The sequence below is a fragment of the Gallus gallus genome, chromosome Z, assembly GCF_016699485.2.
Source record: "Gallus gallus isolate bGalGal1 chromosome Z, bGalGal1.mat.broiler.GRCg7b, whole genome shotgun sequence".
Classification (NCBI taxonomy): Eukaryota; Metazoa; Chordata; class Aves; order Galliformes; family Phasianidae; genus Gallus; species Gallus gallus.
Genome location: NC_052572.1, coordinates 29190464 through 29215952, shown reverse-complemented (window position 1 = coordinate 29215952; position 25489 = coordinate 29190464). Strand labels below are relative to the sequence as shown.

Here is a 25489-nt window from a genome sequence, read left to right as displayed (position 1 = left end):
ACAGTGATATACACAGTAAGATTAAATGCACATAAACTTTTAATATATATTTGGCATTTCCCAAACTTTTGATTTCTAGCACTTTACTCTGCATGGCAGGAAAAATTACTGGCAACCTTCATTTCAGTATGCACTATAGAATGCTGTTTGTTCAAGCAAAATAGCAGGTTGCGCTGTCCAGAAACTGCATGAGTGATTACTTGGAGTTGTCAGTCATCTTCCAAAATATCAATTCTTCTCATGGTTAGCTGAAGTGCTACATTTAATATTAGCTTCCAGCAAAATTAGGTACTACTGACACTTAGCTAGATGATATTGCCACTAACCATGCCAGTGTAAGAACATTTTAATTCCTCAAGTGAGAATTAAATATTTTTAAAAAGAAATTGTATATGCAATTTGAATCCGATTTTCATTCTAATTGAAATATAGTAAGATAGCATGAAATATAGCTTTTGTAACCTTTCTGTGCTTAGCAGAATTTGAGAATAGGCTCCTTACATGAGTTTTTAAACACTCTTATAAGCATAAGCACTTTTCACAATGACACTACTGATAGTCTTTGCAGACTGCCCATTAAAAATCTGTTCTATCTCAAGCTGAAAAAGTCTTATGTGACATAGTTCTCTCTGCACAGATCATAAAATGACAATGATAACAAAAAGCCACAGATGTAGCTGAAGGAAAATGTCTGAAAAATGTGTGTTTAAGAAAAGTTCATTCAGAATGTTATAATAAAATACAATATTTATGAAAAGTATGTTCATTTATAGCCAGCAAACAATTAAAATGTTAATGGTTAAGGGTTACATATCTTAATTTACCAATTATTTTTTAATCAATCCTTGTATTTATACACCTCTTTAAAAATTGCCAACTGTATGTGGGCAGATTAGCTGGAAAGCTGCTTGGAGGAAAAAAATCTGGAAGTGCTGGTTGAAGCTCGACAAAACATGAGCCAGCGGTGCTCAAGTGGCCAAGAAAGCCACAAGCATCCTGGCCTACATCGGAAATAGTGTAGCCAGCAGGAGCAGGGAGTTGAATGTCCCTCTGTTCTCAGCCCTTGCAGGGCTGCACCTTGAGTACTGTGTTCAGTTTTGGGCCCCTCATTACAGGAAAGACACTGAGACGCTGGAGTGTGTTCAGAGAAGGGCAACAAAGCTGATGAGGGGTCTGGAGCTAGCTTATGAGGACTGTTTGAGGGAACTGGGATTGTTTGGTCTGAAGAAAAGGAGGATCAAAGGAGAGCTTATAGTTCTCTACAACTACCTGGAAGGAGTTGGGAATTGGCAGCTTTTCCAAGGAAGGTTCAGATTGGATATTAGAATTAATCTGTTCTCTGAAAGAGTGATCAGACACTGGAACGTGTTACCCAGGGAACTGGTGAAGTTACTGTCCCCATGTTTAAGGAGAGGTAGATGTTCTTAGGGATGTGGTTTAATGGGCAATATTGGTAGTAGGTGAATGGTTGGACTGGATGGTCTTAAATATTTATCTTTTGCAACCTGAATGATTCCATGATTCCATAATCTTGATACATTATACAGTTGTATATTATTGTTTCTCAAATTTAAAAAATCTCTTTATCTTAATGGTCTCAGTTTTATTAAGTAACTCCCTGGGAAGCTTTCAAGGCCATCTAAATTTTCCAAATGTCCTAGAAAACTATGGCTTCCTCTAAGTTTGCTGGAAGCAGTGAGGACTACTTTTCAAAATGTATGCTGTAATTTTCATGCCTGTATGGCTGTTCTACACAATAATTAAGACCATCTAACTAAATTGTTGTATTCAAAGAATAAATATTGCCATGGTTGTAACACTCTTATTTCCAATCCAGTCTATGGTGTTAGTTACCATTAGTACTCTGGCAGACCTGAGTTGGCCAATTATTCCTGAGACAACAAAGGAGGACAGTGCCTTTGTAGGTGGCAGCAGCAAATTTTTGGTGTGGGACTCCATCTTATTTCTGAAACTGAGCTGTGAATTTTTGTGAGGCGAAATTGACCTCTGTAACTGATTCAATCTACTGCTTCTGTTTGCTTTATACTCACTTTCTCTGTAAACTCCAAAGGTCAGTATGATGGGGCAGTCTCATTTAAAGCTAGACTATTACTAATGAATGTAAAAGAGTATTATAAATTCTACAGCCTTATAAAAAGACAATTGAACATCCCCTGTGAGAAGCAGGAAGAAATCAAAACAGTTAGCTGGGCAACAGAGTGTTATATTAAGAGCCTTGTGTTTCATACAGGGATCTGAAAATGTGTATGTTGGTTTGTTAGTACTACTTGCCCTGTGTATGCAAACCATGACAATTTCTGAAGGAAAATATTTTAATAAAAATTGACATTTACATTTGGACTGCTACTGGCAAGCATCTCATTAAAAGACAGCAGCACTTTTTATAATGTCATTAGCAGAGGGAACAAAGAAATTGAAGATAGGTTCCCCATATGCTGTAATGCTAATCCAACATTAGACTAACTACCTTTACTTCTGTGCTCATTAAATAGTATTAAACAGCAAAAGTTATTCCCACTGAAACTAAATAAGAACAGTTTTCAAAGATTTGCACTAGATTACTGAGTTATTTCTATCTTGAAACAAGTAACAATACACTGATTTAGACACACTTGAAATAAAAAAAAAAAACTTGCCAGCAAATCTATTTCTCACATAGCAATTTGTCTTTCCAGTGATAACCTAGACCTAAATAAAATGCCACACTTCTTATCCTTTTACCCCTTAAAAAGTTATCCTAGACTAATTCCTGTGAGTGTCAGAAATCCCTGAACAGTTTCCATGCCTTAAATTCATAGAATCATAGAAACGTTTGAGTTGGAAGGAACCTTAAAGGTCATCTAATCCAACTCCCCTGCAGTGAACAGGGACATCTACAGCTACATCAGGTTGCTCATATCCACTTTAGATATTGAAAGGCTGCTATCAAGTCACCTCAGAGCCTTCTCTTTTCCAGGCAGAACAGCCCTAGTTATTTCATCCTGTCCTCACAGGGGAAGTGTTCCATGTCTTGGATCATTGTTAAAGTCGTGTGTCGTGTACCTCCCCCCCCCCCTCACTATCACTATCACTGGTCACTATCCAACAGGTCTATGTCTCTCCTGTACTGAAGATTCCACATCTAGGTGCAGTACTCCATGTGAGGTCTCACCAGCACAGAGTAGTCAGACAGAACCTTCCTCGACCTGCTGGCCACTCTTCTTTTGGTACAGCCCAGGATACGTTTTGCTTTCTGGTCTGCAAGGGCACTTTTTTGGCTTTTGTCCAGCTTACCATCTACCACTGTCTCCAGGTTCCTTTTGGCAGGACTGTGCTCAATCTTTTCATCCCCCAGCTTGTATAGTGGGAATTGCCACAACACAGGTACAGGATCTTGCACTTGGATTTGCTGAAACTCATGAGATTCATTTGGACACACTGCTTGAGCCTGTCTAGGTCTTTGGATGGTATTCCATCCCTCAGGCATGTCAACCACACCATAGAGATTGGTGTCATCTGCAGACTTGCTGACGGTACTCTTGATTCCACGTTCAGTGTCACTGATGAAGTTATTATGGAGCACTGGTCCCAGTACAAACCCCTGAGGGAAACCACTCATCTCCGATCTTCATCTGCCTTTGACCACAAGTCTCTGTGTACAATCTTACAACTAGTTCCTCATGCATCAAATGGTCCACCCATAAAATCCACGTTTCCAATTTGGAGGGAAGTATTTTATGAGGGACAATGTCAGAGGTCTTACTAAAGTCCAGATAGAAGACACCACTGTCTCTTCCCTTTTCCAATGCTGCATTTACACCATCGTAGAAGGACTCTTTGGTTGGTCAGGCAGGACCTGCCATGCTAGTTATATCTTATCACCTCCCTCTCTTCCATGTGCCTTGATGTAGCTTCCAGAAGGATCCGTTCCATGATCATCCCTGTTACAGAGCTGAGGCTGACAGGTTGGTAGTTCTTAGAAATTGATGCGATATTGCCTTTTTTCCAGACACCAGGAACTTCACCTGACCACTATGACTTTTCAGATAGCACTTAGAGTGGTTTGGCAACTACATCAGCCAATTCCCTCACAACTCTGGGATGCATCTTGTTGGGACACATATAGTTATATATATAGTTGCAAACCTGATCTTCACTTGCAGTGGGATGGACTTAGCTCCCCAAAGTACACACCTTCTGACCCATCCAATTGATGAGTGTATGAGGAGCAGTTGTCAGAAAAGACTGAGGCATAAAAGTTGTTATCCTTGCACACTGTTACCAGCCTGCCTGTATTGCTCACTAGTGGGGGTATGCCTTCTTCAACTTTCATCTTCTGGTTGATATACTTATTGAAGACTTTTGTTTTCCTTTCTTGCACCCCTTGCCTAGCCCAGTTCCTGTTGGGCATTGGCCTTTCTGACCCCATCTCTATACAACCTAGCAGCATCACTATACTCACTCTGGCCACAGACACTTGTGCCTGCTTCCACTGCCTGTGCATTTTCTTCTTGCTCTCCAGTTTGACCAGCAGATTTCAGTTCAACCATGCTGGTCTCTTGCCTTCCTTTCCCAGCTTCCTGCACCCGGGGATATGCCTGCTTTGCTTCACTCCCTTGTCCTTGAGGAAAGTTTCCCAGTAGGTTTTATTGACCAACTCCTTAAAGAGCTGGAAGCTGGTTCTCCTAAAATTTAGCATCCCAATTTTACTGACCGAATAGCTGCAAGCAAATCAGACTTAAAATTTTGTTTCTTTACTCAGGGGAAATGGAAGGTCATTTGGGGAGGAATCAACCTATTGTTTTTTCTTCTTGATTACTTAATAATGATTGTCTTTAGCTGTCTGAAAGATGCAATTTCATTACTTCTTCTTAAGGGAAAATGGCATTACAACAGTCACTGTGAGAGAAATTTGTATTAACAAAATGTCGTTTCTAATTCAAAATATTTTTTGTTACTTGTGTTGATATCTACTAGAAATAAAATTGGCTTAACATTTTTGAATAGATACTCTTTTATTTAAGTGACCAAAACCATTCCACAGAAACAGACTGACAATTGTCAGAGTGGCCTAGTAAGAATCTAAGAGAATGTGTGTTCTTTCCTGGAGTGGTGAATGGTGCATGCGCTCATTTTGTTTTCTTATTCAGCTGAGACATGGGAAACAAAAACCCATGGTACCAGAGGAAACATAAAAGTAAAGTATTGTTTTTTCCTCTGGTTATTTTTAAAATGACTTCTATTTTGTTTCAAAGGTCTGTAGTAGCTGAGTGGTAGAGAAAAAAAAAAATAAAGGATTGTTCTTGCCTCCAGCATAACTTGTTGCTTTTTGTGAGATCTCCACATTTCAATTTTTTACGAGATTCACTTGCTAAAAGACAATTTTGAAGATGTAGTAGGGTCAGCACTTAGTAAATAATAACATGTCCAGAGGCACTAGTTTAAATCACTAGTTCAATTTATGCCCATGCTTTCAAATACTTCAGTTATATTGATTCGGCATCAAAACTATACAGAACAATGTTTGAAAATTGAAAACTCATTTAGTTTATCCATTTGTTATGTATGTTTCTTGACTGCTTCCATCTTAAGTAGGTATGAAGCAAAAATCTGAGTCTATGGTGGTCTTCAGTATTTTTTTTGACTTTTTAGTAGATATGATGAAGCTGCAGCATTATCCAGTTTTAAGTAATCCTGTTAGTATTCTTAAGCAAGAAGGATGAAAAGCTTCAGCTGACTTATTTCAAGAGAGGAAGTCTTTTTTCTACATTTTTACTGTGTCTGAGCTCTTCATGAATGAAATTACAATGATTGAAAGGACGTTTATAGTTTGTTAAACAACTGATATCTCTTGACCCTCTTCCACACAGATGTGCACCTCACAAAAAATGCTCTATGTTATTAAAGACATCCTCTGCAAACAAGACAATGACTAAACAACTCTTATTAGCGAAGATATTTCTGTCATTCAGTAGAGTGTATCCACAAAATATAGAGGCAGGTTGGATGACCTTATTCTACTTTTTTTTTTTTTTTTTTTTTTTTTTAAGAATAAATTTGCAATCTACAGGATTTAAAATATAAATTACAAATATATATATATATATATGTTTTTAAATTGTTAAGATAGTTATGCTTTTAGCCTTAAACATTTTTTAATGCAGACATAATGTCAGACAATTCTCCTATCCACTGCAGAAAGAACTCTGTAATATGTTGCAGTTAATGAAACTGCACTTCGTGACATTGTGTCCAAAATCATCAGTAAGTATTGTGATTGAAGAAGTCTTCATAGTAGTGGTCATGGGCATCTCTCACTTCCTCCCAGTGTTCTTTTCTTTTTGTCTTTTCTGGCTGTTGGCTGACTGGCTTCCAGCCACTGTGGTATTCTTTGGGAATGTATTGTTTGTGTCTTCTGTTAAAGGATGGCCAGTCCCGAACAGTGAGGCAGTTCCAGTTCACTGACTGGCCAGAACAAGGAGTGCCAAAGTCTGGAGAAGGATTTATTGATTTCATAGGCCAAGTGCATAAAACAAAAGAGCAGTTTGGTCAGGATGGACCGATCTCTGTTCATTGCAGGTAAGAAAATAAAGCCTCGAAACAACTTGTGCAGATTTTTTTCTATTTAATTTGATTGCTAATTACAGTGAAAATGTATATGTAAATAGAAGTTTGTAGGCAAATTATCAGAAGTGTAACCAAATAGAACACCTTAACAAAAAGAACAAAGCTTTGTGAATTGGGAACTGTTTTGTGATATAACTCCATTCACACAGAAAATTTTCTTACCAAATATGTAGAAGCATGTAATATTTTGCAACCTTTAAAACTGTCTCTAATGCAGGATAAAAGTGATATCATCAATGCTACACTCAAAAAGCAGTAGGAAGGACCTTATTTCAAGTTGCTCCATCTGATTTTTTTTTTTTTTACTTGTAATTAAAAGTCAGACTTTTTCACTGGTGAAGATTATTATGTATAAACAACTGAGTATTTCTCCTGACTAATAATTTAGTAGCAATCAAGTTGAGCCAAAGAAAAACAACAGCTACCTCAAAAAACTGAATAGAATATACCTCAAGAAATTGAATAGAAAATATTTAGAAGCTTTGCCTGTCAGAAAGTCATTGAGGTTTGGAATGGTGAGTTTAAACATCAGAATGTCATGCACATTTTTTAATGTGATGATTTCTCTCAATCTCTCCCTTTACGATTGCGATGTAGATGAAAAAAAGCTTGGAGAGTGTATAGGAATAATCCAGGGTGAGCTTTTAAAATAATTTTAATATTCTTTAGTAATGTTTTTTATTTACTTCATCTATAGTATTCTGAAGTCTGTAACAGATGGCCAAAAATAATATCTTAGACTTTTATCTCTTATTTAATAAATTGCTTTCTATAAATTCCATTAGGATTTTAGACACTCATTTTGCAATATTAAATTATTTTTCATAGATGAAATGTTATTTTTTATATAACAGAGATGGAAAATACTGATATATGTTCCAAATCCTTCCTGCAAGCCAAGTAGTGCCCCAATACTAGTATAAGGACAAAAATGAGGGAGTTTGCTGAAGCATATGTGTGTATAGTGAGCGAGAAATTCTTGTCCTTTCAAAGCTCTCAGTGAGTTAACGTTGTTAAGACACCTACATGCTTTAAAAGGGATTGTTGTGCTCCCCTAACCTGAAAGCCTAATAAATTAAACATGCTAGACAACTTGAATCCTACTTTTTCTGTTTGCCTAATACTTTTTATAACCTGCTAAGGGAAGTATTATTGCAGATCAGAGACTGGCATTCATTTGGCAAGGGAAGATGAAGTACAGCCATAACAAGAGTTAACATTATACTTCCTGACATAAATAAGTTCAGAGAGCAGAGGGCAAACAAGCAATATTTTTGCCTGTATGCAGAAAAAAAGAGTGAAGAAAGCACATAAAAAACTGAAGTGAAGGTGTTCTTCTATGTTCTTTGTACCATGCAAATTTGTCAATTCATAGCTGAAATGAAGTACTACAGACAGTAAGTTATGGAAACTTTCCAAACAGTTGTGATCTTTTGTGCTGAAGTTACAGAAATTTCTACCATTGACTTTGATAGAAATGAAGTCACGTATAATATAATAATCATGATGTGGTGCTTTATTTTTTTTCATAATCATAATGACAATTTTGAGATCAATGTTAATCATCATGATAAATGGTAGTCACATTACTTGAATAATAAATATATCTGGCAAATTAGTAAGGTGTTCTTTTTGTTGGTTTTGTTGTTGTTGTTGCTGTTGCTGTTGTTGTTCATTTGTTGTTTTTCTGTTTTCCCCATGAAGTATAAGATCCAGTCATCTCGCCTTTGTGGAATTCTTACAATACTGCCTCCAGTTTGTACTGTAATAAATTCTTAAAAATATGTTCTACAGAGAGGGAATTTCTTGAAGCAACAAATTCCTCTAATGTCAGTTCCCTGTAGTTTCCATCCCACTGTATACATTTTTTCTCCAGTTTGCTTTCTGTACTACACAGTAATGCTTGCCACCCACAATATCTGAAGTTTCTCCTCTTTCATTTTTGCACACAGAATAGTATGTTAGTATTTAAAGTTCTAATTTCATGAGATAGTTCATGAAAAAATAATTTAAATATCAAAATATTGTTCATCTTAAAGAAAAATTTTCAACTGAACCAATCTTAGGTATTGACCTGTATGTTCAGAGTTCTTCAGCCAAATATGTTTGACTGTGGCATCAACTGTGAGATAATCGGTTGCTTAATTCCCAACCAACACTAGTTCAGACTTAGAACATAGCTTTCTCTGTGTTCTTACATGCATCCTTTTCCAAGAGTTTTTATGTGTTTCCTTTTCTCAATTTCGCAAATAGGTAATTGTTTAAAGTTAGTAACTGGCGACTATTGCTTGTATTGATTAGAGGAATTTCTATAACTTCTTGGGATATTAGCTAATAAAAGAAATCCAAAACAGAAAAAATAGCAAGTGTGACATATATTCAAAGAAGAGATTCCAGGCTGATGTAGACAAATATTGTGTATGTGTATCAGTATTTGTATGTTAAAGATCCAGACTGCAAGACATGAATAAAGGCTGTCTTGGATTTTCCTTGTTCTGTTATTTAAATTTTAGAGTGTATATGAACAATTTCAATATTACTGTCCAGTGTCCAGTGACTGTCTCTAAATCAGTGTAGATCAACTAAAGCACTGAAAGTGTGCAAAACAGAGGCTATACATGAATACAGAAAAGAAAGTAGCAAAATACATAATTACATTTTTCTTTTGTTATTTACAGTGTAGGTCATTGACAGCAAATGCTCTCATTTTCCTTCATCATGCAGTGATAACTGTATGTCTGGATCAACAAACCAAGTCACTATGCAATGAAGACTGGAAAGTCAGGAAGCACTTAGTAGCATGTGAAGCCTACTTGAGAGCAATTTCTGTTATAAACCCTATCTGGTAGTTCACTGTGGAATTTTGCTTAGTGAGCCTTTCTATCTATAGAAATCTGTACACATATGGTGTGTTGTATCCAGAGATAATTTGTCAGCCAATTCTTTCAGCATTAACTGTCAATTAACATTCCTTTTCTCCCATCATTTTTCTTCTATTATTGCAAAAGTGCGGGTGTTGGAAGGACTGGAGTATTCATAACTCTGAGCATTGTGTTGGAAAGAATGAGATATGAAGGTGTTGTAGATATCTTCCAGACTGTCAAAATGTTAAGGACACAGCGGCCAGCCATGGTACAGACAGAGGTGAGGAAAACAATTTCTATGTAAAATGTTATGAAGTAGTATGGATATTTCTCTACACCCAAAAATTCACAGACAGAAACCACAAAATTTGGTTTATTTATATCTTAAGTCATATAGTAAGTGTATGAATACAATGCAAAATCTGCTGTGAAGGTATTGCAAGAACTATTTCTTGTTATGACATTAAACACTGCTGGATGGGGAATAAAAGGATAATTTCAGTAGTGGAGTCTAAATGATCATAGTTAGGGAAAAACATTTTCCCAGAGCCAGTATCCATTTTCATTTAAAGATTTACTCTCTGAAATAAATGTGAGGTGATAAAGAAGGAAGAAAATTGTTTATTCAGATTGATCCACTGAGATTTTTATGTTGCAAGAGCAAAAGGCTTTGGAATGAGGCTGTATTATTTTCATAGTTGACTTTGGGTCATCAAGCAATTGACTGTTTTTCCTGAAAATCATGGTGGTAAATTGAGCATCAGGAAAACTACAGTGTAGATAGTTTCCATGCTAGCAATAATGCTATACAGAAATATAAAGAAGGACACGCAGCATCAACTGATTTTCTGTGCCTGGATGCTTGTAATTGTAGCTGTGTCATGTCATAATGAATACTTAAACTTTCAGCATGTTCTTTATTTCTACTTAAATTTTTGAATGGGAGATTTGAATTAAGCTGTAGTCAATAGACTGCTCAGCAAAAGGCAGAGAGAAGGGAAGTATTTTAGGCCATACATTTATTTAGTAGAATTTCATTGACATTAACCCTAAATTACTTTGAATAAAATTTTAGATGATTCCCCAGAATTTTCCAAAAAGAAACATTTCTTCAGCCAGTGCTAGGCTTTATTATATTTAAGAAGAAACTTCAGAAATACATATATGAAAATACAGATATTTATATTTAGTCTTGTCAGTCAAGTGTATTATTGTTACCAAACTGACTTGTTAATTCATTTTATCTTTCTTTGTTAGCATTATTCTGAATAAGCAAAAGAAAACTAACTATTTTCTGTCGTTTTAGTTTCAAGAAATAACTATAGTGTACTGAAAAGCTGTGCTTCTTGAAGCAAGCTTGACAAGCACAGTCTTGGGCTGTATATATTATCCCTCCTACTTTGATTTTGTTTTCTGTATGCCACCCTTCAACCCCTCTGCTGAAAATAAGTGTTAAGTACTCATAAATTTTAGGACTCTGTGGAAGACAAATCTCTCATTCAGTATTATAAAGTGCCAACAAATCTAATCTTTATTCAACAAGGCAATTTTACTTCACACATTTACTTAAAATTTAGGAGAACATCTAATGTATTCTCCAATAGTTCCAACACATGGCAGGAATGATCGCATCGCTAAATGGAAACAAATGTCTAACAAATTTCCTGGTCACTGAAAGAATTTTAATTGCAACATTAACAAGTAGAACCATGTACGGTGAGCATGTAGTATTATCAGATAAGTAAGAAGGATATTGGATTCACTAGAGATTTAATCAAATTGTACACCCCATTGAACTTTCTCTGCTTCCAGGTACAGGTTGAAATGCAATGTGTTTCATGTTAATAAGCTGTTTAGCTACATATACTTCCCATATTCCCTATTCTTGCCACAGGGTAAGGAATCTTCACACCCTCATCAAAGCTTGTATTGCTGAAAGGTTCTCTTTGCTTCCTAACCCATCTTTTAACTTGGCAGTTTTCTGTGTTCCATTCCATATTAAGGCTGTGGTAAATTTTGGCATTTAGCATGATGTATTTGCTATGGAGTGAAATGGCTGTTTTCCTACTTATTTTCAAATAAATGGGAAGAGACATCTTAGCATGCTCCCATAAGAAGAAAGTTTTACGATTGTATTAATTCAGTTTAGCAATTCTGAATAAATGATTATACAGTTTCTGCTCCAAAAGAAGATGCATTCTGTACAAAATGTTATTGTGTTAAATGAGTGTCTGTCTTCATCTGTTGTAACTCAAACTGCTCTTCTGTGAATGCTAGCTAGAGAGTATTGCTGAACTACAAATGCTTCTGCAGTATATTCATCTATAACCACAAAGTGTTTATTCTTAGTTGAAAGAAAATAGAAACCAACCAACAAGATGGCTTTTTGATGCTTTCATTTTCTATCTTTCTATCTCCAGGATCAATATCAATTCTGCTATCGAGCCGCACTGGAATATCTGGGCAGCTTTGATCACTATGCAACATAAAAACCCATCCTGGATTTTTATTGCAGGCCCTTCAAGATCCAGAGAGCCGCTTCTGAGCCATACAATGTGCTTTAGAAGTACTTCTTAGCTCTTTGCTATGGAGCGATTATTGGGGATATATAAAATAAATTTAAAAAAAAAAAATTGGGGATATTTAAAAACAAAACAGACCCAACAATTCCATGTGGACCAAGAATTCACAGTTTAATAACCTAACCATAATAAAAGAATCCTGACCACTGAGGCATCTGAAGGATCTCATTTACAGATACCTCAAGGGTTCAACATTGTTTGAAGTCAAAGGGAAGAGGAAATTGTTGGAAAGAGCAACCATCTTGTTCAGGCCTGCATGCCTTTTGCAAAAAAGAAATGTGAGAACTGCAATTCAGCGCAAGATGCTTGTTGAAAGGTCAGGACCTGGCTTCAAGACAAAGCAGACTCTTTGCTTCAACAGTACCCCTTCCCATCATATTGCTCATGATAACACTTTAGGGAAAATGTGAGAATGTTTAAAACGAAAGTCCTTGATTTAGTTTTTTAGTATTGTAAAGATACTGCTGACCTGTGCTTCATTTTTAACTGTGTAAACTTTTTCCTTTTTTTAACAAGAGTTTATCATTCAATGAAGTGAATTAAAGAAAAGGTTGCATAACTGTTAATTTTTTTTGTTTAAAAATTGTATTTTTTTTTAAGCCGTAGAACTCTTATCTGTAATATTGTGCTGTAGAATGTTAAATAATTTGAAAATTTGCACATTTTTGTGCAGTTCTGTATTTATCTACAGTACCACAGTCTTGTTAGACATTATTTTATACTTCAGTTTGTTTTAGTTTTCTTTAAGAAAATACTCATTGTAATCAGTTAAATCAAAATGGGACTTTTTGGTTTCTTTTGGAATCAACAGGGAGGCGCAAAGTATAAAGATGCTGCTACCACACACGCACACACTCACGCATACACGTGTACATGCACATGCACACCCACACCCTCTCTCTTTCTATATGTATATGTACTTATTACTGTCAATCCCTATCTGGCTCTCTGTAGTTACAGAGACACAGAGAGGTAGACACACACACACACACACACACGCACACACACACACGTACACAAACATACCGGTTCTTCCACAACCTGGATTTATCAAAGCATTTGAAAATTTTCTCAGCATACTACTATTACATTACACCAGTATTTAGTCACATCTGCATTTCCAAGATCCATAAACTTCTTTTTCTAGGAGAAGTGAGGAATGCACATCATTGATATTTGAACATTGTCTCTGTACCAAGCAGTATTTCTCTCCACATTGCCACTTCCACACATAGATATCACACATGTGCACACATGCACACACAAGCATACTTATGCACACACACACACACAGTATGTGGTTTAGGCTTCCAGTGAAGTTCAATATTTGTAACACTATAGTGCAATAAGAAATCATATTATTAAATGTTAGGAGGTGTGCATGTGGGAAAGATCAGTGCATATCCCTTTAGGAGGGGAAAATGTTGTAATATACTAGGTATTAAGATGTTTTAAAATTGTATTCAATAATAATGTCTATAGTGTGCGCTATATCATTTACGTTTATTGTATATAGCAGGGCAAAGCCAAACACACATTGCTCTGTGAAATCAAAAGTTTTGTGGCATACAGTGTTGTTTGGGGATGCTGGTTTTTATTTTAATTTTACATTTAGAGTGCCTTATATTTGATGCCTGTTTTGAATGACATTTATTTAAGTTAGCCTTCATTTGTATTTAGTTCAGTTTATTCATATATGTGTTATTCCTTTCAAACATTTTAATACATGTATCAGACAATTTGGAATAATATGCATTCCCAGTTTCTATTCAAGTATGGTTGATAATAAATGATAACCCAAAACATGTAGGTATTCAAGGCCCTGTATATTTTCATATTTCCAATAGATGACCAGTCTACAACTTAAATACCTGTTTCTGGTTGACCCATCATGTCACCAATCATAGTGTTATCATTACAGAGATGTAGCAGTACCGTAGCGGTTATCAACATTAGCAGTGCTAACACATCCATATTATTGTTTTGACTTAGGTCCAACTCCTGCTTATTCCATTATGTCAATAGATTGCTAAAGTTAAACCATTCCTTTCATTAAGGCTAGCAAGATTAAGCTGGAAGAATTTATTTGATAATGGCGCTGCATTTTCTTCCAGAGGACAAACAAAATTCTTTAAGTAGCAGAAAATACTTCTTAACATTCTTAATACAATGCCATTTACACTGACTTTGGTTTCCATTGTGTCTTGTGCTGTCATCAGTACATGCGTATCAAAGGATTTTTGTGGAGCATTGGTATGGCTTGTGACCTCAACTTTTCTTCTTCCACATTTTTCACTACTAGTAGAAGGAAAAGTATGGAAGACTAAATTCTAGCAAGCATTATATTTGAGCACTTTTGTGAGAAAACACACACACACAAACACATGCACACATACACATAGATATATATATGAAACAGAATTATATAGAAGGCTACCTCAGAATGAGACTCTGTAACTTACATCTGGACCAGAGAAGAATGTGCACTAAGTTTCTTTGTCTTCTTTTCTTATTTGTACATTTAACTAATTATTGAAGTGCCAGTTTATGTGATGGTGTCATGTGCTTCGGATTAGATCAGAAAAAGCATAAAAATAAATTTTAAAAAAAGCAAAATTTTGGAAACATAACCTAGGGAATATCCTTGCACATTGGAACTCTAAATAGATCAGAACAACAAAAGAAGGAAAGAAAAAAAAAAAAAAGTAAGGGAAATTGTACACTATTTTTCTTTTAGTTTTTGTGTTCTTAAGAAACCTTTAAAATCATTGATGTGCATTCCACTTTATATAATCTTATATATTGGTATTCTACAATTAATTTAAATTGTGAGCATCTTTGCCTGCATACATCATACATTTCCAAGCTTAGAATTGGCTTCATCAGCATAACCAGTATGGTGCTATTTATGTTTGTATGTGTAGTTATGTCTTATTTCGTGATAAGTTGCAATGCGGAAAAAAAGTCAAAATGTATGAAAAGGATTTAAGTTTAATTTAGCTCTTTCTTAAAACAGACTTGAGTTGTTAGAAATTGGAGAGGAAAGCTGGGAAAGGGAGGGGCCCTCCAGGGAGATTTGCACTTTCTATACCTTTGTACTATGCACTGCCCTATTGATTCTACACTCAACAACGTTATTACTTGAACCCATCTATAAAAAAAAGAAATGCTTATAAAATCCACTGGTGTTATATTTAAATGACACAGAACACGTTAAAAGGAAAAAAAATGCTTGCAGTGACAAGGAAATGCAATTACATTTTTTTTCCTTTTATTCTTTCCTGGTAGTCCTTTCATTTTTCTGTTTTCCTTTTTTTTTTTTTTTTTTCCTTCTTTCATTTCTTTTTCTTTTTTGTTTATTCGTTTGGTTTTTGTTTTAGTTTGTTGTTGTTTTTTTTTTTTTTTTTTTTTTTTTTTTTTGTGCCCTAATACTTCACAGACATCAGAAGGCTACAGGTCTCATCATAACCATCTGTTAACGTGGCTTTGCCATTCAAGCTTGGAGTGTCTTTACAAAGATAATTAAAAAAATGTGTTCTTCGCTCTTGTTTTGGATGCATAGACTGAAAATTAAAAAAAAAAAATTACCTTGTAAAATGGCTTGTTAAAAAGATACAATTACCTCTAATTAGTAGTACGCGTAAATGTTTTACAGAATGAAAGGCGTGCTTTTTATTTTCTTACTTCGTTACATTGGTGGCGAAAGAAAGTCTGTATGAAAATCAGTTCTTTGCTGACACAAGTTCCATTTGTTACAAATGAATTCTAATAAAATGTCAGTGTTATGCAGCCCTGGTCTTCTTTCTTAAGCAGTACTTTTGAAATCAAAGCTTAGTTGGTCACCCTTTGTGATAAAGAATTTAATTGGAACTACAAAGTAGTCATTAATCATAGCTACTGGCTGGACAGTGGAGAGTGCATTCCTACATTAGCAAATGTATTTTCTTCAGCATCAAATTTTGAGCCAGTGTAGACAAAATCTTTCTTTGGCATATGAATTTCAGTGAAATTATCACACTTCGCATACGTAAGGAATTCCTGTATGTACTTTAGATTTGTGTCATTACAATGAGAAAATAGACTATTGTCCGATTGTATTTCAAGTCAAAGAAGTAAAATATCACATATTTGTAGGGAATTTTTCAGAATTTGGCAGGTTCTGGAGTAAATCCAAAGTCATAGGTCAAAGTACACTTATGGAAGTAGCGGCAATCAATCATGACATATATTTAATTCATTTTCTCTCTGTGCTGCATGTTCTGATGATTCCTATGAGTAAAAACATTGGTTTGTGACACTACAGTGTTCCAAAATGTTTTCAAAAACTATGAAAAAGTTTTAGATCAATGTTACATATTTTGCGGTAGGCTGCAAGCGTCATGGCATGGAAATCTAGTCAAGAAAATAGAAAGGAGTCTTACTGTGCTTGCTTTGAAAGAGAGCTCTATCCCTATGATTGCTTTGTTTCTAAGGAATCACAGCCTATTAGCCATTCTTATGAAATACATGTTAATAATGTCAATTGTCAATAAAGAATTCTCTATTCAAGAAAGATGTGCAAAGATGTTGTTACACTGTCTTCTAATATCTTGCATTGTTCTTAGCCTAATTTCCACATTAAGAAGGTGATATTAGTGTAAAAGCAAAAAAGTTTAAGAAGATCTTTTTCCACTGACTTCTGTGGACTTCACAATTACTTTGCAGACTACCTTTAGCTTTAGCATATTTTACATGACCAGTACAAGGTGGTTAAAAGTTGTGGTATGCAAGTTTTATTTAGATGGCTGGATTTAGAGGGTTCCCTTTAATGTCAGGATTGATTTATTTGGATTTTGCTGTTCTGTGCATCCAGCATGAGCCAAAACAAAATGAAAAAATATGTATCTAATATTGACAAAAAGATTTGTCAGTGCATGGATTAGTACAATTTAAGTTAATGGATTTTAAAAAGAGTAGTTTTAATTCATGTTTCCTTCACACAGGAAAAATATTTCTATGACAGATATCTTGAAATCATTAAAGTTAAGAAAAGCTGTTGAGATGTGTAGCATTTGCATATCATGCAAACAAATGAACCAAATTCCTAATTTCTCAGAATCTTCGGTGCTTTTTTTCACCATGATACCACCTAAAATGATGAATTGAGTACCTGACTGACAATCAGTCCTGATTACAAGCAAGAGAAAATTTCCATCTGAAATTTGTATTTTTTATCCCACTGCCTATTTCTCCCATTCTGTGTGAAATTAAGGTAAAAGTGAACTACTGATAAATACATACGCAGTGTATTGTAACGGACTAGTAGTTACTGAAACTAAATGTAACCATCACTGGTTAAGAAAGGGTCAGAAAAGTTTATAGAAATCACTGGGTCCTTTTTGCTTCAGATGTGAATATGAGCCTTTTCTCCAACTTTATAAGCAGGATGATCATAAATTACTACTCTGAAATGTTTGTGGGTTTTTGTTTGTTTGTTTGTTTGTTTGTTTGTTTTGTTTTGTTTTAAAGCAAATTTGCTGACCTATAAGCCAGCGTACCAGTGATACTGGAATCCTTCTTCAGTAAGAATTATTATCTGAATCTGTATCTATATCATCATTATCAATTTCTGCATCTACATCATCTATATTAATATCTGTATCTGTGTCATCTACATTGTCATTGATGTCTATATCACATGTATCTATATTACACTATATAACCTGTGCAAAAAGTTGTATAATTCTCTGAAATTACCTTGCATTTTGATACACTAAATTTTAGTATTCTCAGACAATCAAACTTTGATAATAGCACAAGATCAAATTGGTAAAAGAATACAATTAAATTGTATCAATATTGCACTACCAGAGAATATCTTTAAAAGCAGTTTCACAGGTGTAAACTAGTGGTAGTTTTTTTATTCTGTCATTGTACATGAGGAAGTGAAAGACTGATAGGGAATAAGATTTATCTACACCTAAAGAATGTCTTTAAAATCTGTATCCATTTTTATTCTATTTTGTATTTTTTTCTTCATTTGCCTTATTTTATTTCATTTTACTTTTAAGGAAGAAAATACTAATGCTGTACTATTGGCTAGAAGTATTTGGAATGCTATTTTGCTCAAAACCTGAAGCACTGAAACATGTAGCTAAACTGACATTCAAATAATTGTACTGCCTCTTTACACTATCCTGTGTGTTTTAAACAAGCTTGTTCTATCTTCCAACTCCACCTATGATTCTACCATAGTAGAATGCAGAATATTTTTCTATCACTAATGTAATGAGTCGAGATGTGAGGAAGCATCTGCTGTACAGCTTTCAAAGAGTAGGATGATAACCTGCAACTGAGGCATTGTAGTGAATAGAGATCATTTTGTATCTAGACTATAAATAGGATGCTTTGAATTTGAACCCAAAATACATTAAGTTTGCTTCCTTCAGCATTAGTCTTTATTATTATAGAAGGAAAAAGCAAACAACCTTTATTTGACAATAAAAGTAGTTCATTATATATCCAAATTTATTAGTTGATTTAGAACTTAAATCTTTGAAGTTAAAACAGCCTAGAAATACCTCTGTTCTCATCTGTGGAGACAAGAGAACAAAATGTTACATTTTTTTCCACTGAAAATGAAATTGGTGTTCAGTCATGGTAAGCACTTTACAACCACACAAGTAGATAGCAACAGAAAACAAAATGTAATCTAAAGGCTGGAAAGAGGCAAACACATAGCTGGTATTTATGAGTTCATGAGCTAGATCAGTGTCATTGGTGGCTCAGAAGACAAACCAATTAGCCATCACTACAAGTCATCTTCATCAGATATTATGACACCTGAAAGTAAGCACAAAAAAAAAAAAGCTGCAAAAATTGTAGATTAATGTTACACAGTCAATAATCTACAAAGCACAGATCAGGCAAAACAGACATATTTCAATGACAACTGTAAAACTTCGTAAACCTGTTCCATACAAGTAAAATATTTATTGAATTTATCAACGTGGTCCCAACAGTCCACACTTCAGAAGAGTATTTGCAAACATTTTACACATCCACAACTTCTGTTTGAGCTCTTTTTATTCCATTTTCTCTGTAAAAGTTCACTATTCCCTTTTCATCAAATGCTTATCCTTTTTGATTATTGACTATTTCCAAGTGGTGTTGTTAATGTTTGTGGATTATGTAGGTTTTTTGTTTTTTGTTTGTTTTTGGTTTTTTGTTTGTTTTTGTTTGTTTGTTTGTTTGTTATGTTGTTTGTTTGTTTTTGTGTTTGTTTTTTATCCCCTTTAGTTTTGTTCTGGTACAAGATAGTATTGCATCTATTGAAAATGAATACTGATAAGGAGTATTTGTTCTACTGCCAGCTTTCATTTCAAATGTTGGTGTTGATCATAGCTTAATCACTGACCTGGGGAGTGAATTGCAGAGGAGCTTTTCCTGCACTCCCTGTGAAGGAGAATGATGTCAATTATAGCTGTCAAGTCTGGAAGTTATCCAATGGGAAACAGAATATTACTGTCTAGAAACCCTACTTAATAAAGTCTGAGAGCTAGAGAACCAATGCAAAAAAATTAATTAACACTATCAGCATATTTTTACAAAGGTTCTGTTCTGTAACCTATGTAGAATATGTACAAGTGTCCAAACAAACCTCACAACTGAGAATACTGGAGCTTTTATTAAAACCTTGCTCTTAAACATGCTTCTCTTGTGAAATACCACTAGTACTGGCCTGTTTCCCCAATGTCGTCGGGGGACTGAGCTGGTCATAGTATTTGTCTGATTAAAAAATTAATATATTTAAACAAGAATAGTTTATGTGATGATTTTAATCTCATAATTGCTAGGAGTAAATTGTGAAATGTCTGGAAGGCTAATTATGTGTTGACAGTATATGGGTTGTTCTTCTAAACAAATTATTACCGAAGCAAAAGTTATATATTTGCTTTTCTGTTTCAGCTTTTTTGAAGAATTTTATCAAAGGAAATGTAAATAGTTCTGTCATATTATGGCAAAACTTATAGTTATATATGCCTACAGAATTATCATAGAATTCAAATATTTAATTACATTCTTGGATTTTTTTTTTCAAAAGAAGACAGAAAAAATGTATTAAATAAACTCTGTTGATGATATCTACAGTGAGTTGTGTTATTCTAGTATGGTCTTTATTTTGACTTTGACTTCTTTTTGATGTGTGCAAGAGAGAGATTAATATATTTGTTAGATGGCTAATTTGCCAGGCAAGGAATTTACTTGCCTATAAGCACACATCTTCCTCATTCATTATGAAATAATGCAAAATTATTATCTCATAGAATGATAGAGAATCAAACAATGCAAATTTAGGATCAACAAGTAACAGGTTCAAACAAATCCTTACAAAATTAAATGTAAGTAAATGTTGATGCATGCAAAAAATCTGCAAATGAATCTTCTTCCCTTCCTCCTTCATGTTGATTGCATTTCCCGTGAAAAACAAGCTGGGTGTTTCTCATAATACATGTGATCTAAGGTGGCTAATGAGTCACTGAAATTTTCACTTTAATCAGGAAAGTTTGACTCAAGAGAATAAAAAATCTGACTTAACAGAACTATTTGGGATATCTATGCTCCATAACTGAAAGACCTCAAAAATGTGATACTTCTCTCATTATAGTATTCTGAAGGGGTGCTTCTCAACCTCTTTAGTTCTTTCTGCCTCATTGTCCATAACTGTTCCTTTTCTCAGAGAGCTTCTATGGAATACTAAAATAGCATTTCCATATTCTGTCCGCAAATTGTTTAATATTGATCTATATGTTTACATATGATGACTTGCCTACATAGTATTTTAAGTCAACATTTAAGTTTTTCCCAGACTTTAATGCAAATATCAGCTAATCTTGAACACATCTTTCACTTGGACTACAGACTTCTGCATGCTGATGCATCAAGTGCACAAAAAGAGCAATCAAAGCTCAAACCAGAATTCCCACAGATTTCTCACCCTGTTCTACTGTCTTACTCTCTCCAGCAATGAGTGTAGATATATGTTTAGAACATATTTTAATGAGTCGGCTACGGAGATTCATCATGCAGTGAGAAATGAAGTACAAAGTATGACAAACAGTACACATCTCCAGCGGTAAACTGGATGGCTCCTTAGAGATCTGGAGTAGCTCTCACTTTTTTTCCACCTTTCTCTTTGCCTGAGTCATGTCAGAGCCAATTAGTAAGCCCTTTCTTTACAGTATACCAAGAGTTTGTCTATGTAAGTGTAAAAAGAGAAGAAAATCTTCTACCTTATGTTGTCAGATTTCAGAAAAGTTTAGTAGACTCAGAACTGTTAGAGACACAAGCTGTTGATAAGATTTATGTCTTCCTCTCAGACCTGATGCAGTCCTTATGCAAAAACGGCTGTCTATCCAGGATGGTGGTGAAGCAACTCAGTTGTCTTTGCATCAATCTGAGTAGATATGCTTTATCTTTAACCTAAGGAGAATTCTAAGAATAAAGTTCATGGCAGAAGATTAAACCTGATGTCAGGGCACCTAAAATTAATCTTTGCTCCTCCCAAGGGTTATTTAAGATCTTGACTGACATCAGTAACAACTGCATCCTGATAAAGTTATTACTCAGATTGAATCCAATAAGGTTCCTGAAATCACATCAGAGGCCTGTAATTAATGGTGTATTCCAGGTTTGATTCTATGTTCAGTTCTGTTTAATATCTTCATGATAATCTGGATGATGGGGCAGAGTATTCACTTAGCAAGTCTGCTGAAGATATAAAACAGGGAAGGATGGCTGATACCCCAGAGATCTGTGCTTCCAAACACAGGGACCTTGATAGATCGGATAAATGGTCTGATGGGAACTCCATGAAGTTCAACAAGAAATGCAGCTGAGGAGGGAAAACCTCAGGTACCAGTATGTGCTGGAGGCCACTCAGCTGTAAAACAACTTGGCAGTGATGCATCTGAGGGTTCTAATACACAAAGCTGAACATGAAAAAGCAGTGTGCCCTTTTCATTAAGGTCAGTGTATTCTGGAATGTGCTGGGCAAACCATTGTTAGCAGATAGAGGGAGTTGATCCTTCCCTTTTATTGAGAACTCATGAGGCTGTACCTTCAGTACTATTCAGTCCACTTGAAGACTCCTCAATGCTAAAGAGACATAGATACTGGAGAGACTTCAACAAAACCTCTGAGATGACGAAGGGACCAGAGTATCTGTCAACTGAAGACAAGCAGAAAAATCTGGAACTGTTCAACTTACAAAAGAGAAGGCTCAGAGGGGATCTTTATCAGGGGATCAGTTTATATAAATACCTGAAGAGAAGGTGCAAGAGGATGAAACTAGGATCTTTGTAATGGTGCCCAGTGCCAGAACAAAAGATAATAGGCACAAATGGAAAGACAGAAAGTTCTATCTAAACATAAGGAAACACCAAGGAGCTGACTGAACGTCGTAATCCCAAAGAGCTAGTGGAATTTCCTTTCTTGGAAATTTTCAAAAGCTATCTGAACATGACCCTGGGCAGCCTGCTGTAGGTAACACTGCTTGAAGAGGTGTTGGATGAATCTTAAAAGGCATTCATCCAACTTTACCTATTCTATGATCCATGGGACAAAATTTGGAACATTAATGAGCATTTCAGAGGCTAGATTCCTTATCTCACTCCATTTCATTTTCTTGTTTACAAAGTCAAATATAAAGAAACAAACTGAGAAATCTTTTACTTAAAACTCATTTATTTCTTATGAAATAACCATTGGCTAACTTTTTTTATATATACATACATATATAAATATATGTTTAATGTATAAATGTACACTTAAACTATATATGAACATAGTACAGTGGTTCTTAGCATGTATATGAAGTTCCCTTTTTTTTTTCTTTAATCCCATTGGAAAATTCATGTCATCTATGTTTTCCTCTTTGGATAATTTATACGTTTTAGTGTCAATGTTTTTAGATGCAGTATTTATTTTAGCCTTCCTCTCTCATCCCAGGAAATCTGATGTTTACCAAAGGAAATCTATTACCTTGTCAAGTGTTTGACCAAATTCCCTTTTTCATAAGAAAGAAGAAAGATTTTCCTTAATTGTTTCAAGTGTAAAGTGAACCTGAATGGTTCAAGCATTAAAGTGTATTGAAAGTGGCCTAACTCTCACCTGTGAGAATTAATCCAGTAATAACATTTCAATAATGATTTCTTGCACAAATATTTCAGTATTTTTTATAAGTAGAACTGAAATGAGTTGATTAATTTACGATTCATCTTCTGCCAATAATTTTTCATTTTACTTGCCATAATTTTTCATTAAAATGATTTTCCAACTGAAAAGGGATTTTTATATGTGAGGGAAATATTTCCTGTCCCATCTATGAATGTGAGGAAGTGAGGCAAACTGCAGCTCTCTCATTCCCTTTTATATTTCTATTTATGTTCTCATAAACTATTTGATTTCAAGGAATACTGGTATTTTAGATGCAATTTTTTTCAGTGGTTCTTTGGTCACTGTCTGACTTTGTGACTGCTCCCATGAGAGGGAAATTCCTCAATACAACAAGAGTTGTATTTTTTTGTCTTAAGACCCAGAGGTTTTTGTATTTGCCTGTTGTAGTTGTATCCAGAAGCTAGAATAAAAAAATAATGTGAACTGAAGTCTTACGCTGCTTAATTAAAGCATATGCACCACTATCTTTTGCTGTTCAATTGTTCTGACAAACAAGTTTCCAGAGAAATGTGGATCTGGTGTTTTTGCAAATTTTATTGCTGTAGCATTCCTAGCATGATCTTAATTTAGTGCACTGAATGTGTACATTAGTGATGTTCCCATTCAAAGTTTGTCTTTGTGTATTTATTTCTTTATCTCTTTATCTCTTTCTTTGTTGTGGTTTCCAGAGAAGGAATAAAAAAAATACAAAAAGACTGTTTCTTAGAACAGTACAGAACAGAAAAGAATAGAATTCAGATGGAAGGAAGATCATCTTCCTTCAAAGATCATCTAGTCCAGCTGCCTGACCATCTCAGGGCTAACACAAAGTTACAGCCTATTACCAAGGGTATTGGCTAAATGCCCCTTCAACTTTGGCAAGCTGTCTAGAGATGTCTCATCGGAATATCCCTTTTTTGCATAGCTTCATGCTGTCCCCAGGCATCCTGTCATCATTTACCAAGGAGAAGTGACTGGCCCCTCTCTCTCCATTTTCTCTTCTCAGAAACAGAACATAAGAGTGTTCAGCGCCTCCTCATAGGACATGCCCACATGCCCTCCAACACCTTCAAAGGTTCTGTTGCCTTTGTCTCTATGCATTCAAGTATTTTAACTTCCTTTTAACATTATGCAGCCCAGAACTACACATAATATTCAAGGTGAGGCCACAACAACACTAAATGGAAGTGTTGTGGAAGAATCATCTCAGTGGAATGTCTGGCTATGCTGTGCTTAACACATTCCAAAATGCTCTTTGCTATCCTGGCTGCCACAACACACTTACTTGATTGTGTTGAGCCTGCTGTCAATCACCACCTCCAGATCTCATTCTGCAGGGTCACTCTCCAGCCGCTTGTCTCCAAGTCTGTACCTGTGTTCTGAATTGCTTCATGAGGAACCCAGCATTTTCCTCTTCTGAGTTTAACACTACTGATGATTATCCATGGTATTTACAACTCTCTTCAAGGCCTCTCATTCCTCCTGAAAGTCAACAGTGTCTCACAGTAACTGTCATTAGTAAATTTACTGAGGATGCATCCTTCATCCATATCATTGATAACAATGTTGAACAGGACTGGCCCTTGAATTGAGCTGTACAGAATACCATTTGCCACCATTCACTAGCACACTTTGATCTATAACATGCAGCTATTTCATCACCTGGGATAGAGTGAAAGTTTATCACACAGTTGGACACTGTATCCAGAAGGATGTTGCAAGAGAGAGTATCAGGAAGGATTTTGCATAGGATACCTATATTAGAAAGTCATTCACCTAGAGTTAAGGCACGTAAGAAACAAAGAGGTGATTTGAGATAGCCAGCATGGCTTCACCAAGAGCAGATCTTGTCTTATCAATCTGGTGGCCTTCTATGATGGAGTGCAGGCATTGGTGGACAGTGGAAGGGCGATGGATATCATCTATCTGGACTTTGCAAAGCCTTTGACATGGTCCCTCATCACATATTTCTCTCTAGATTGGAGGGGTATGGATTTGAAGGATGGACTGTTCAGTGGGTTTGGAATTGGTTGGCCAGATGCAGCCAAAGGGTTGTGATTAAGGTTCTGTGTCAGGGTGGAAGCCAGTCATAAGCCATGCCCCTCAGGGGTCGATGTTGGGACTGATGCCCTTCAACATCTTTATCATGGACATAGACAATGGCATTCAGTGCACTCTCAGCAAGTTCACAGACAACACCAAACTGAGCAGTGTAGTCAA

General features: G+C 35.4%; 1 protein-coding gene across 50 annotated transcripts in view; it reads left to right on the top strand.

The window, feature by feature from the left end:
* The window catches only part of PTPRD (protein tyrosine phosphatase, receptor type D), a 362219-nt gene extending 345594 nt beyond the window's left edge, over nucleotides 1-16625 (top strand). For all 50 annotated transcript variants that reach the window (XM_040655785.2, XM_040655786.2, XM_040655771.2 and 47 more), the window contains 3 exons: nucleotides 6425-6579; nucleotides 9636-9771; nucleotides 11912-16625. In XM_040655785.2, the coding sequence (XP_040511719.1) occupies nucleotides 6425-6579; nucleotides 9636-9771; nucleotides 11912-11980 (360 nt within the window). In that variant the 3' untranslated portion in view covers nucleotides 11981-16625. The remainder of the gene's footprint in view (nucleotides 1-6424; nucleotides 6580-9635; nucleotides 9772-11911) is intronic.
* Nucleotides 16626-25489: the final 8864 nt, after the last annotated feature.